Source organism: Diabrotica virgifera, chromosome 10, assembly GCF_917563875.1.
Source record: "Diabrotica virgifera virgifera chromosome 10, PGI_DIABVI_V3a".
NCBI lineage: Eukaryota > Metazoa > Arthropoda > Insecta > Coleoptera > Chrysomelidae > Diabrotica > Diabrotica virgifera.
Window position 1 is genome coordinate 122,145,115 of NC_065452.1, and position 16,115 is coordinate 122,161,229.

The 16,115-nt window shown below is 32.1% G+C and overlaps 1 protein-coding gene across 1 annotated transcript in view; it reads left to right on the plus strand.

Moving 5' to 3' along the window:
- Positions 1–847: 847 nt before the first annotated feature.
- Positions 848–16,115, plus strand: part of LOC114333019 (U2 snRNP-associated SURP motif-containing protein) — a 49,700-nt gene continuing 34,432 nt past the window's right edge. The window contains exons 1-7 of the mRNA XM_028282833.2: positions 848–1,077; positions 1,136–1,255; positions 6,608–6,704; positions 8,992–9,187; positions 9,306–9,465; positions 9,535–10,043; positions 15,473–15,588. Coding sequence (XP_028138634.1) covers positions 1,063–1,077; positions 1,136–1,255; positions 6,608–6,704; positions 8,992–9,187; positions 9,306–9,465; positions 9,535–10,043; positions 15,473–15,588 — 1,213 coding nt within the window. The 5' untranslated portion in view covers positions 848–1,062. The remainder of the gene's footprint in view (positions 1,078–1,135; positions 1,256–6,607; positions 6,705–8,991; positions 9,188–9,305; positions 9,466–9,534; positions 10,044–15,472; positions 15,589–16,115) is intronic.

Genomic DNA, 16,115 nt, shown 5'->3' on the forward strand with positions numbered 1-16,115 from the left:
ACAAACTTTAAAGGGTAATTCTGCATTAAAAAATAATGACAGTTTGCTTTATAACCGTATGTCCGCAAATGCTTCGTTTCCGAGATACGGGATGTTCAATTTTTTCTTACAAACTGACGATTTATTTATTACTTTAAAACCGGTTGAGGTATGCTAATGAAATTTGGTGGGTTTTAAGAAGTAATTATTGCGCATTTTTTGAAAAACAATTAAGAATTTTATATTCACCATTGGCGTGCATACGGGTAATATGATCGCTCTTTTTAAATTGTTTAAAGCGTGGGCCAGGCAGGAGACGACACTCGAGGCTCCAAAATCTATCGAAGTGGTTAGGGCCCACATCGGTCGAACTATGCAGAAGTGCCGTAAGCAAGATATCAGAACTGCCATGTTAATAGCCAACGTTCGCAACGGACAAAGTATTGAAGGAGAAGATTGAAGAAAAGCTATTCAGAAGACCTTATTTAGACATAGAGAAGGAGACACTTATTTAATGTTTGATCGTTTATGAAATTTTCAAATGGTAGTAAGTTAGATATGAGTAATTGCTTTGCTTATATCTGTACATTTTGACTTTTTATTAAATTAAAAAAATAGTGATATTTGAAGGAAATATTGAAACTCTGGCGACACTGCAAATAGTAACAAAAGTTGCCTACCTTTGGCAACGACATAAAATACGTTGTAGCAACAAATAGACGGATATGCGGCTATATTGGTTGGGGGTAGGTTAGCTCCAACAGCATTTTTTGAGATTATTGAATTAGTTTTTAATTATTTTTTAATTATTTCAAATAAAAATTAAGAAATATTTTGTCGTGTTTTTTTATTATTAAGTTGTCTACCTGTGATACTCTGATACATTCGAGTCTTCTGTCAACCACCTGTCAACTGTCATTATTTTCTTAGATTACTTAGTAAATAAATGTACATAAAAACTTTGTAGAAACTTTCAAATAAAAGTGCAACAAAAGTGTTAAATGAAGTCCAAGCTTTTTCAAATTACTACAATTAATGTACCTCAAATAGGCCGGGTCTTTGTAAAACACTAACATTTGTAGTATGTCGGATACTAAAGTAAGCCATAATTATTTAACCTCACTCATTCTACATACACATCTTTAAAAATTTTCAGAGCTCTATTGCAGAACAAAAACTAAAAGCATTTTCCATTGGAACAATGGGGAAAAGAACTTTAAGTAAACGGGAACTGGAGGAACAAAGAAAAAGGGAAGAGGAGGAAGCTGCAGCGCATGTAAATATTCTGACTTAATTGGCCCTTATTTTAGTAAACACAAGATTCAACAAACCTTTGTCCTAGTTTTAATACTTTTATTTTATAAAAGAAAGACCCTTTTGAAAAGGAATCTTTGATTGGTTGGTCAGAAATTAAAACTGAAAATTATATCCACTTCTCCAAGAATTTAACTTAAAAATGGGTCATTTTTGATGTCTTGAATTTCCTAAACCCATTGTCCGAATTAAGTGATTTTTTAAATATGTTATAGCCTTATTCTTTAACAATATTGCTGTAATAATTGTTGCTAGACAGGTAAATTGTCATTGTATATGGGGTACCAATCAAACTGATTTTTTCTCAAAGTTCGCTTTACCCTGTGGAATATTCTAGCATTTATAAAATACTGAAATTAAAACCCAACTATAGCCTCATGTGTTATTAACATTCTGTTTTTTGATTCATTCGCTTATGTTGGATAATAAAAAAGGTAGGTACTTTAACAACTAGCCTTGTTTTTCGTCAATACAAGGTGTTTTTAAATAAGTATGGCAAAATTTAAGGGGTCATTCTGCATGAAAAAATAATGACAGTTAACTTTTTAAACTTATGTCTGCAAATGATTTGTTTCCGAGATAGGGGGTGTTGAAATTTTTCTTACAAACTGATGATTTATTTATTGCTCTAAGACCAGGTAAGATATGCAAATTAAATGTGGTGGGGTTTAAGAGGTAGTAATTCGCGATTGAAGCGGAATATAGAGGGCAGGTCGAATGTAGGAAAATGGCCGATATAAATGGTATAAACAAACATTCATTTGAGGAACAGAACAATACTGATTTGATTTAAAATATTTTAATGTACAGTAATACCCCGAACTTACGCGATAGGTGGGACTGAGCGATAATCGTGTAATTTGGGGTATAATTTTGTATATGTATCTATGTATATAAATTATTTTAATTGGGACCGGAAGCTAAAATAAATGCACTCTTTCAAGTCTTCTTACATAATATAAAACAAAAAATCCCCTTATAAAAGTAACAAACACCCACTCCATTATACAAAACTGCAGATAAGAAATACCTAATACAAAATAAAATAAAACTATTTAGAGAATATTCAAACAAATCTTTCAAGCAATCGCCGCTCTTTTTGGAGACATGTTAATGCTACACGTGGGTCTAACGCTTATCCTAATGTAATATCTAATGAAGGTGGGGATGTAATAGCTCAGTGTGGTGAGGAAATAGTCAATCTATTTGCCAATTATTTTTCGGGTACATATAATGATAGTGAGTATAATTTACCTAACTTTGAATTAGAGTACAGTGTAGATATCCAAACTCTGGAATTTAGTCTGACAGATGTTTTTGAGGGAATTATGAGTTTAAAAAGTACATATTCTTCAGGGCCTGATGGTATACCTGCAGCACTTATTTAGAACTGTATGTTTTCCCTTTGTAAACCTTTACAACAAATTTTCAATTTATCATTGTCATCATCTATATTTCCACATTATTGGAAAAATAGTTTTCCACCTACCTCTACCGAAAGTATACTTTTCCGGACCTGATTGTAGGTCCGGTCCTGTTGTTGACAAAGTTGTACTTTTACTAGGAAAATATTTTTCCTCCCTAGGGAGGAAAAGTAAAAGTGACGTCATGGTATTTCATTCATGAAATATAACTTATTGACGCCCTGTACAATATCTATTTTCTATTACGTAAGTATCTATACATTTTAACGTTTATTTAAAAACACTCTGTATTTTGCAGAATGGTAAAAAACAGTAAATTGTTATTCTGATTTAACAGTGTTTACATTAATAATTTAACTTATATTTGAAAGTTGACAGTTATATTGTACCTACTTGTTAGTTTTAGTTCTAATAAATTTTGTTCTTTAGTTACATAAATAAATTAAGTAAAATGAAAAAATTACTTGTTATTTGAGAAGGTGGAAAAACCATATGTATAACATGGGAGTAAAGTGCCTTTTCCTCCCTTGAATGATTACTGCCTTCCTCTACGCGTCGGGCAGTAAACTTCATTCTCGGGAGGAAAAGTAGCACTTTCCTCCCTTGTTATACAAATAGCTATTTCTTACACCTATCTATAAATCTGGCAATCGTGAGTGTGTAAATAATTATAGAGGTATAACTATTCTATCAGCAATCCCAAAACTTCTAGATAAATTGGTATCGATAAATCTTACCTGGGCTTGCTGAAACATAATTATTGATGAGCAACATGGTTTTTCCAACGGAAAGTCAACTGTAACAAACCTTGTCAACTACCAAAAATACTTGTTGGGTGGGTTTGAGAATAAGATTCAGGTCGACAGCATTTATACTGATTTCTCAAAGGCATTTGACAGGGTTAATCATAACCTGTTGGTTCATAAACTTCATGAGTCTGGCTTTGGTGAACCCATTGTTAATTGGATTAAAAGCTTTTTGATGGGACGTACACAACAAGTTTGTATCAACAATTATGTTTCTAAAGAATTCCATTGTTGTTCTGGTGTCCCACAAGGGTCTCATTGTGATCCCTTGCTCTTTAACTTGTTCATTAACGATATTGGTAAGGCTATCAAAAACTCACACTTTCTACTATTTGCTGATGATCTTAAGTTATTTCGTTGCATACATGATATATCAGATAGAGATCTTCTGCAAGATTATGTTAATAATATATGTTTATGGTTGAAACAAAATGGTTTAAGCCTAAATCCGACTAAATGTTCTTGTATTTCATTTGGTTGTATAAATAATCTAACAGCTAATAGATATGGTCTTAATGATGTACTCTTGGATTCAGTTACTGAGATTAAAGATTTGGGTGTATTATTGGATTGTGCATTGACATTTAGAAGCCATTATCTTAAAATTAAGGAAACAGGATTTCGCAATCTTGGTTTTATTTATCGCAACAGTCATGATCTCTCACCTACTGTATTCAAATTACTGTACTGCACTCTAGTGTGCTCAGGACTTGAATACTGCTCTGTTGGTTGGTCTCCATTTCATCAAGTTTACATTGATGGATTGGAGAGCGTTCAGCGGAAGTTTATAAGATCCTTAGCTTATAAAGCACATACTAATATAAGAAATACTGAAAATTTCGTCTTAGATTATTCTGGAATAATGTCTCAATTTAATGTTGCTACACTGAAGAACCGCAGGTTGAGAGCGGATATGTTGTTTCTATTTAAAATTCTAAACAATCTATCAATTGTCCCTCGTTATTGGATAATGTGTACTTAAACACAATACATAGAACTCGACACACTGCACTCTTTTATATTCCTTTTCATAGGACTGAGTATGCTTGTCATTTTCCCTTGTCGAGAATGCTCAGCTTATGTAATGACATGCTACTTGATCCATTCTGTCCAAGCATTAATGTCTTCAAAAGGCAGCTTGGGAGTTTAATGATTTAAACATGTGATATTTTTCATCTTCTGTAATTGGATATACTGTGTTATTTTACAAATTTTATTGTTTAATTGTCTTTTATTTGTTGATTTTTGATGTTTTTTGTACATGATTTTTACTTTTACTATTTTTTTTGTATTCGTTTGTAAATGGTTCTACCGTCGAAGTAAATAAATAAAATCGCTGATTCTGTGTGAAAAGTCCAAACATGTATAATACATTGGATGAGCAATAGTGTGTGGGTGGTAATTCTATCTCGTCGATAACTAAACGATTGTGTGGGGCTCAAATAATGAATCGACAAGATTTTAAAATCGCATATCAAAATAATAAATCGACAAGATTTCAAAATCGCGTAACTCTGGGTTCGCGTAAGTCGGGGTAGTGTAAGTCGAGGTATTACTGTACTCATAATGCTGAAATTTACTAAAAATTTCTTAATAATGACCAAATTTCATTCAAATCAACAATTTTCTGGTTTGCTTATACCACTTATAGTGGTTAAAATTTATTCCACCAGAGGTCAGATACTTTGTTTTTCATCGCAAATTGCTCATTTTTTGATATACAATGAGAAATTTTATATTCACCATTGGCACAAATACAGGTAACATTACCCTTATGTGCGCCAACCTGTACAATGTGCAAATTCCTAATTGTATGCCAAAAAATGTACAATAACTACCTCTTAAAACCCACCAAATTTCATTTACATATCTCATCCGGTTTTAGAGCAATGAATAAATTGTCAGTTTGTAAGAAAAATTTCAACACCCCCTATATCAGAAACGAAGCATTTGTGGACATACGTTTATAAAGCAAACTCATTATTTTTTCATGCAGAATTACCCTTTAAAGTTTGACATACTTATTTAAAAACACCCTGTATTGATAAAAAAACACTGCTAGTTGTTAAAGTACTTTTTTATTATTTATAATAAGCGTATGAATAAAAAAATAGAATGTTATGAAAACATGAGGCTACAGTTGTGTTTTAATTTCAGTATTATATAAATGCTAGACTATTTCACAGGGAGACGCAAACTTTGAGAAAAAATCACAGTTTTATTGGTACATCGGGTATGCAATGACAATTTACCTGTCTAGCAACAACATTAGTACAGTGATATTGTTGAAGAATAAGGCTATAAGATGTTAAAGAAATCACTTAAATCGAACAACAGGTTTAGGAAATTCGAGACATTAAAAATGACCAGCTTTTAAGGTGGTGGGTTATTTTCTTGGAGATCTGTATGTAATACCTATATAATTTTTAATAACAACAAAAATTGTTAGGTGTAAAAATTTAATTGGAGGACATATCGCCGCCGCCTACGAAAAGTATAACTCCGAAAAATGCTGTTAAGAATAGAACTTTCGATGAATGTCGGGAAAAATATTATTTTCGATATGATTGTGAAAATTATAATCCCTAATAAAGTGTTAACGAAAAAATTTATTTTTTGAGGAGTATCAGCAAAAAACATAATTTCTGTTTGTGGGTCCACGAAAATTATAATTACTAAAAAGTTCTCAAAAATAATTGTTTTTGTCGGCAGAAACAGAAAGGGAAATAATTGTTTTCGTCGGCATCTATTATGAACTAAATCTTTTCGTTATAAATATTTTGGGAGTTATAATCTTCGCGGACACGCATATAAAAAAAATATCACTATGAAATTGTATCACCAACACTTATCAAAGAGTTATTATTTTCACTGGAAATGTATTAGGAATCACATTAATCATAGGTACCAGCGATATGTTTCTGGCTCAGAAATAAATAATTTTGGAAGACTATTGTAAAAATTAGGACAAAGTTTGCTGATAGGTTTAATTTTTATACTCTTGGGTTTCTATTTCTCTTTTTAACTTTAAGAAAATGTAGAGAAAAAGTGATTGTGTATTTTCCTCATTAATAACGGTTTTAGGTATTCCAAGAATTTGTAGAAACTTTTCAAGAGGCTCCTATTAATGGAAGTTCAAAAGTTTGGGTGAAAGCTGGAACATATGATGCAGGGGCGAGAAGTAAGTATTTTAGGTTATTTATTTATTTTTATTTATTTATTATTTATTTACGGACCGAAGTCCATTAGTACATGATACAATTAAATTAAAATGTCACACAAATTAGAAAAATAAGATCTAGTAGGTACAAAATTGGTAAATACATAACAAACAATAATAAAGAATAAAATTACTTGCTCTCATTTAACAATTGAGAGCTAGAACATTTTGAAATTGACAAATACAACTTATCCTAGAACAAAGACAATAACAGTAGTTGACAAATCAGTCTTGAAATTAGAACATTAAGTTAAGTATAAATGTAATTGTGTGGAAAACGCAGTAAAGTCGTTCACAAAGAAATCAATTTGCGGAGATAATGTGTTTGCTAATTTAATAGTTTTAGAGAGATAGGAACTTGAACCATAATTTGTGCGGTTAATGACCTCGTGGAAGGTGGTCACAGAACGGGTGGTTCTTGAAGGTACATGTAGACCAATTTTATTTAAAAGTGGGATACAGAATTTATGACCCTGAATTAAGTTATATAAGAAGCAAAGATCTTTATGTTGACGACGACTCTGTAATGAGTCAAGTCGAATAATTTGCAGTAAAGACTCATAACTTTGACCAGTGAGATGCATCTTATAAGCATAATAACGTAAGAATTTACGCTGAACTTGTTCGATTTTATTAATATGACAGTTATATTGAGGTGACCAAACACATGATGCATAATCTAAATGTGGTCTAAGCAAAGAACAATAAAGAAATTTTAAATAACGACCAGTCGTAAAGTCATAGCTGCATCTTTTAACAAAGCCAAGCATCTTTAATGACTTAGAAACCATGCTATTAATGTGTAGGTTGAAATTCAAGTTAGTATCAAGAATAACACCCAGATCTATAACTGAGTCAACTAATTGTAACCTAGTGTCCCGTATAAAGTAAGAATTATTCTCAAAGTGTCTTAGTCTAGTAAAAGTTATAGCATGGCATTTGTTTGCATTTAAGTCCATACCATTAAGTGAGCACCATTCCACAAGACCATTAAGATCTGATTGCAAATTGTAGTGATCCAAATCAGAGGTAATTATGTGAAATAATTTAAGGTCATCAGCAAATAGAAGAAATTGAGCAAAATTGAAGCTTTTATTTATGTCATTTATAAATAAATTAAAAAGGATAGGTCCTAAGTGGGAGCCTTGAGGTACACCCGATGTAACTATAATTTCATTAGAGAAATAATTCTTAATACGAACTATCTGCCTTCTATCTAATAGATAATTTCGAATCCCAACTAAGCAGAGGATCAGAGAAACCCAACTGTTCGATCTTATGTAACAATATCGTATGGTTGACTCTATCGAATGCCTTGGAAAAATCTGTATAAATCGCATCTACCTGTTGTTTACTTTCCAATGTCCATAATGTCCAATGTCTTATAATGTCCATAATATAATATTCATTCATTCATTCATTAAATTACAATTCCTGGGGATTATTGCTAACGCCATAGTGTTCAAAATCCTATTCTTAGGTGAGGTGGATTACTTCTCTATGTCATTTATAGCTTGCTGTGTGTCTTTGCTGCTGTAGTGACTCTTTTCCATTTCTGCCTGTCCTTGCACTGAACTTTCAAGTCTTTAACATACATCGCTCTTATATCTTCTTCTACATCATCCAGCCATCTTCTAGGCCTTCCTCCACACCTAGGCCATAGTGGTGTCCAGTTAGTTATCCTTCTCAACATATCTGATTGTGGGCATCTCTGTATATGTCCTATCCATTCTAAGCGAAGCGATTTTATGTATCTGACTTTATTTTCTCCCTTTAATTGTTCTTAAATTTTGGCATTTGTTTTCATTCTTCTTTCTCCCTGACCATGTTTGCTTCTGAATGTGTCTTGTTTTTATTAGTTTGTTCATCTCTTTTCTTTGTCCTCTGATCATTCTCCATATGTCTCTTTATGTTCTGCAGAAGTTGATATTCATCTGTTTTGAGAAGCTCTCCCAGTGTTGTCTTTTTGTTTGACCAAAGTATTCTTATCACTTCAGATTTCAAACTTCAGTTGACGCAGGATATAAGTGTTTAATGCTGTCATTGATAAATCTGGCTATTATTGTTGTTTAGTTTGTTTTATTCAATTTTTTGTAATCAAACAAATACAGCGGAGAAGGCTCTAAATCCAGCATGCTTATCACAAGATTAGCTATGTATATGTATACAAACTTATCCTGCACTCACTCTTGTCAATCATGTTTTCATACAAAATAGGCATTAAATTTCTTATTGTATTTTATTACAGAGGAAGACACTAGAGAAAAGGGGAAGTTGTATAAACCTACATCCAGGTTAGCAACAGCTCAAGATCAAATGAGCTCTGCAGATAGAGCTCAAGCATATGCAAGGCTTCTAACATCAGATAAAAAGCCAGAACGATTGGGCAAGAAAAAGCAAACAGCCAAAAGTAACCTTGAATCGTTTATGGAAGAACTGAGGCAGTAAGTATACTTCGAATTAGTTATATCAATTTTTTATATTCATTTTCTACTTAATATGTGGCTAAATTCACAAAGATTTCAATGAACGAGTAAAGTAATTGGTGTTATTCATTTTTAGAATACAAGAAGAAAGAGAGGAACGCCATAAATACAAGGGTGCAGTGAAGACCCCACTTGAAAATGAGTTGGATTTGTTAATGAGAAATGGAGATATAGGTTCCTTTGATACTGGCGATCCGAACACTACAAATCTGTATCTCGGAAATCTGAATCCAAAGGTAAAATAACACGTTCCGAACTTTATATAATTTTCTTCACTAAAAATCTAACGTCACATATACTTTCAGATCACCGAACAACAGCTTTTAGAATTATTCGGAAGATTTGGTCCCTTAGCGAGTATAAAAATAATGTGGCCCCGCTCTGATGAAGAAAAAGCAAGGGGTCGGAATTGTGGTTTTGTTGCATACATGTCAAGAAAGGATGGTGAGCGAGCTTTGAAGAATTTAAGCGGGAAAGATGTGTTTGGTTATGAAATGAAGCTCGGTTGGGGTAAAGCGGTTATCATTCCCCCTTATCCTATTTACGTCCCTCCCGTGTTATTAGATATTTCACAACCTCCACCGCCTTCTGGTTTACCATTCAATGCTCAGCCCGCTGCAAGAGATAAAGATGTGTTGCCAAAATCACAAGAAGAGCTTAATGAGATATTATCCAGAGCAGTTGTGAAAGTAGTGATACCAAATGACAGGAATCTGATTATGCTGATACATAGAATGGTAGAATTTGTTGTTCGAGAAGGTCCTATGTTTGAGGCAATGATCATGAATAAGGAGATCCAAAACCCTCAATTTAGGTATGTACTGAACCTTTTACTGTTGAATTTTTACCAAAATATTCTTCTTGCCACTGATGTCTTTGTATTGGGGAACCGTCTCTCACTGTCTTTACTACCCTATTTGTAGTCATTCGGCTTAATCTTTGTCAAGCGGTATAATTTTACACAGGTAACAGACGGCATAGGTACAATTGTACCTGTTATACATTTTCTTAAAAAATCCTTAATCTAAAGGGAAATATTTGTTCGTTTTAAGATAATATTATTTAATACTAGCATAACCGGGTAAAAAATTTTTTACTATTGCAATAAATAAATGATAATATTCAGTAACTTGTTCTTGTACTGATTTACAAAGAAAGATTAGAAGCCGCTTTTAAGTGACCCTTCTTATCAATCGTACATTATTGAAATTACTGTAACAATTAATCCGGAAATAGTGGTCGTAAAGAAATTCTAGGAAGAGTAGCATTGTATTGTATTTCAATTGGAAGATTTAATTCACATTAAGTTCTTTGGTGCTTGCCAATACGGTGCTTGCCTGAAAATTATCTTGAGTTATAATGATTCTACATTTAGTTTGCCTACATGCCGACAAAAGAGGTATACATAGAATCAACAAAGAAAACTTATATGAGATGTGGAATATGGAGTCTCTGCCGTTTCAAGACCATGCTAAAATTTATAAGATTTGACAACGAAAATACCCGCCAATAACGCAAAACAGCCGATAAGGCTGCACTCATACGAGATATCTGGACAATGCCGAATAAAACGTGCAACAAGTCTACAAACCACCCAATGCATAACCATAGATGAGCAATAATTGTTTCTATTTAGAGGCCGCACAAAATTTACACAGTATACAGGGTGTAACGAAAATACAGGTCATAAATGAAATCACATATTCTGAGACCAAAAATAGTTCGAATGAACCTAACTTACCTTAGTACAAATATGCACATAAAAAAAGTTACAGTCCTTTGAAGTTACAAAATGAAAATCGATTTTTTCAAATATATCGAAAACTATTAGAGATTTTTTATTGAACATGTGGCATTCTTATGGCCGGAACATCTTTAAAAAAAATTATAGTGAAATTTGTTCACCCCATAAAAAATTTATGGGGGTTTTGTTTCCTTAAACCCCCCCAAACTTTTGTGTACGTTTATTATTGTGGTACCATTAGTTAAATTCAATATTTCTAAAACTTTTTTGCCTCTTAGTATTTTTTCGATAAGGCAGTTTTTATCGAGTTGCGGCTTCTTTTTTAATATGTTTACATACAAATTTTCTGGGGGTTTTGTTCCTTTAGACCCCCCAAATGTTTGTGTATGTTCCAATTAAACTATTACTGCGGTACTATTAGTTAAACACAGTGTTTTTAAAATTTTTTGCCTCTTTGTATTTTTTCGATAGGTGCCTTTTATCGAGATGTGGTTTCTTTTTCAATATGGTTTAAAATATACCTAAAAATGTAAATCATAAATAAATTTTCATATTATTACCAAGTCTCCATAATCGTACTTAGCCATATACAAATACAGTAGAGCGTCGATAATCCGAACTAATTGATACAGGGGTAGTTCGGATTATCAAATTGTTCGGATTATCGAACATATGTTCAAAATACATACAAAGCTCATAAACATAGTACATATTATGTACAGTCGGAAAAATGAAAGAATACCCATGAACGATCACATAAATCGCTTATTTTGTAGTTACTGTCTTTTTCTATAAATAACAAACGTTTGTTATAGAAAAAGACAGCAAATACAAAATAAGTGATTGATGTGATCATAATACCCATAAACGATCACATCAATCGCTTATTTTGTATTTGCTGTCTTTTTCTATAAATAACAAACGTTTGTTATAGAAAAAGATAGCAAATACAAAATAAGTGATTGATGTGATCATTCATGGGTATTCTTTCATTTTTCCGACTGTACATATGTACATACGTTTTAGTTACAAGGAATAAAACACCTGCATAATAAACAAATATATTGTATGTATTTCTGCATAAACAAAACAAAAATCCGCGGTCATATTTTGCCCATATTGTCATATTAATATTAAATCCAAAAATTCGGTCTGCGATCATATTTTTTAATTTTATAATTTTTTTTGCGTTCGGATTACCAGAGTTCGGATTATCGACGCTCTACTGGTGGTGGATTTGACAAATATTCAAAATATCTCGATAAAAACTGACTTTTCGAAAAAGTACTAAGAGGCAAAAAAATTTTTAAAACATTGTTTTTAACTAATGGTACTACAATAATAATTAAATTGGAACGTACACAAAAATTTGGGGGGGTTTAAAGGAACAAAACCCCCATAAAATTTTTATAGGGTGTCCAAATTTCACTATAATTTTTTCTTAAGATACCATTACCATAAGAATGCCACATGTCTATTTTCAATAAAAGATCTCTAATAGTTTTCGATATATTGGAAAAAATCGATTTTCATTTTGTAACTTCAAAGGGCTGTAACTTTTTTTATGTACATATTTGTACAAAGGTAAGTTAGGTTCAATCGAACTATTTTTGGTCACAGAATATGTGATTAAATTTATGACCTGTATTTTTGTTACACCCTGTATATTATATTCCAAACCCACTAAACCTGGTATTTTGGGTTTGTAATGCATTAAATACCTTATTCCATACAAATTCACTTTTATATTTGAAAAACAGCATATTTATGGTTCCCGGCAAGTTAACGTTGGCGAACGAACAGTTTTGAATCTGGTCACGTCTTATAAAGATTCTGGGCGAAATGTTACCACAGATAACTTATTATCAGTTTTGAACTTGCTAAAATCTAGAATTCATGTCATATGACGTTAGCTGCTCTTTTAGAAAAAATAAGAGATTTCTACTCAGCAATATGAAAGTAAGTTAAAAAAGAGCTAATATTTTTTCCACACATCTTGCATACAATCGTGATGCTATTGTATGATCTTATTTGCTAAAGAAAAACAAAGCAGTAGTGTTACTCTCTTCCATGCATATAACAGGACAAGTAGCCGGAAATGATTGAGTAGAATAAAATTAAAAGGGGGTTGATACCATGGATAAAATGCTGAGTGAGTATAAGATCACACGTCTAACATTGCTTTGGCTCTTGACCTTTTTTTATAATATGATTGACGTCACTGGTTTAGCATCCTACATTATATCGAGAGCACAATCCATTACAAACAAAAAGGACCAACGCAAGGAGTTTTTGAAGGATCTTTCTAAAGATCTTTGTCTTGCAGGAGATACTCCTCAAGTATCTCACAGCATTCGTGGATCTATTCCAGTAACCGGAAGTTGCCATGTTTGTCAAAACGAGAGGAAATAACAACCTTAAACGAGAAAGAGTTGTGTTTGTGTAGTATGTTTTCTACCTTTGTGCGACGAAAATTGTTTTTCCGACATCTATGTACTGCGAAAAACCACACTAACATTAATTTTTGTATTTTGATTCAAATAAACTATCACTTAAATACAACATATACAGGGTGTCCAGAAACTCTACCGACAAACGAAGACAGGAGATTCTTCAGATAATTTTAAGACAATTTAACCCAATTCACTTAGTCCGAAAATGCTTCCTCAGGGAGCTAGAGCTCCTGAAGATGGCGTCTTGTAATTAGTTTTTCTTAAATACCTCCAGAACCCTTCTATTTAGAAAAACAAAAATTGGTATGCACATTTACTTTTCAGAGATGGATCGACTCCATCCATTGCGAATTTCTAGTACCGATCATAGGCGTCCGTTTTGGGTAGGGCAACGGTTATTTTATCGCATAACTTTTATGCATTTTTGGCACTGGATTATTAAATTGTGAAGTATTCTAGTACAAAAAGGTACTCTTGCTTCAAGTAGGTAGGACACACCGTTTTCTAGAAAAATTGATATGAACATTTTTCGCTTTTTGAATTAAAAAAAAAAGTTTAAAAAAAAACTGTTTAGAAAGACGAAAACTGGTACATTTATTTATATTCCAGAGATAAATCGATTTCATTAATTGCGAATTTCTAGTACCGGTCATAGGCGTCCGTTTTGGGTAGGTCAACAGTTATTTTATAACATAACTTTTTTGTCTTTAATTTTTGAGCATTTTTGACACTAGATTATTAAATTATGAGGTATTCGAGTACTAAAAGTTACTCTTACTTTACGTTGGTAAAATACATCGTTTTTTTTAAGTTTTTTCAATTTTTTTTTCAAATTCCAAAAACGAAAACTTTAATCGATTTTTCTAGAAAACGGTGTGTCCTACCGACTTAAATCAAGAGTACCTTTTAGTACTAGAATACCTCACAATTTAATAATCCAGTATCAAAAATGCATAAAAGTTAAAGACAAAAAAGTTATGCGATAAAATAACCGTTGCCCTACCCAAAACGGACGCCTATGATATCGGTACTAGAAATTCGCAATGGATGGAATCGATCCATCTCTGAAAAGTAAATGTGCATACCAATTTTTGTTTTTCTAAATAGAAGCGTTCTGGAGGTATTTAAGAAAAACTAATTACATGACGCCATCTTCAAAGAGCTGTAGCTCCCTTCGGAAACATTTTCAGACTAGGCGAATTGGGTTAAATTGTCTTAAAATTATCTGAGGAATCTCCTGTCTTCGTTTGTCGGTAGAGTTTCTGGACACCCTGTATATTGATTTTTTATAACATGTATTAAAAAAAATACAAGGTACAAATGTATATATGCCGTCGTTTATGGGGGTAGGAACAATTTAAGCACGCTGCTGCGAACTGAATAAAGATTTCTTTGTTATATTTGGCTCACATAATCTACTGGATAAATGTATAGATGTCACAAAAGTTCAAGTCTCTATCTCGTTAACAAAAAAAGTTATCACAATTTGAAAACTCAAAAGTTACAATTGTACCTATGCCGCCCGACGAAGGTTAATATTATGATCATTTCAGTCTACTCTACTCTGTTCTTACTCAGTTGATCCTCCTTGATGTTCTTCACCTTGCATCTCCATCATATATCTGTACATCCCAGTGTCTCACCATCGATTTTTCTAAGGATTTTCATCTCTGCTGTTTCTATCCTTCTTTTTGTCGTCTCTGTGTCAGGTTGTGTTTCTTGCGTTTGTGTCTTTATTGATCTGTTGACTGTTTTCTAAATTCTGCCTCTCATTTCTTTCCCGATATTTTTATTTCTCCATATTGTTTGAAAGATCTATCAATGTATCAAGGATGTATTTTTAATTTTTTTTTCTCTTGTATGTCTAGAAATTTAAGAATTAATGTAATAAATGTATGTAAATAGTATGAAGATGTAAATCATATCATATTATGATAATAACCAAGGTAATTTTTTATTAATTTTCATTTGTTTATTTTAAATAAATATTTAAAAAATTTTAAATTATCAATATCAAATAAAGTGTATCTAATACATTCTTTTTAGGTTTTTATTCGAAAATCAAAGTCCATCCCATATCTATTATAGATGGAAAGTATATTCAATTCTTCATGGCGATTCTCAGAAAGAATGGTGTACTAAGGAATTTAGAATGTTCACAAGTAAGTTTATTACTATCCTAATATAGTTTTTATTTCAATACAGTCACTTTTATTTAAATTTGCCCTGAAATAACTATACAGGATGATCAATTTGTGTGACAAAGTATATTATGTCTGTTATTATAGGACATACTTAGGAAAAAACAAAGCTATGACTACAAGTCGTTGCTTTTGTAACCTTTTCAATTATACAGGGCGCTAAACTTGTTACGATTTTCATTTAAATTTGGTTATAACTTTTTAAATACCCTGTATTTCACAAAACATCTCTGTATTTTTGTAAGGAGGAAGTAAAACGGATTTTAAATTTACAATAAATTATAGGGTGTCATTAAAATACAATTGTGATGCAGTACAGTGTTATGGATGACCCTGTATATATGTTACTAATTTTAAAATGTGAAGCTTACTCCCCTATTTTTGTAAATAATTATTTTTTGCTATTCCCGATAATAACCACTTAATGCACACATTAATTTCGAGGTTACTGTTAAAAAATTATCCATTTTTTTTATTTCATAATACGA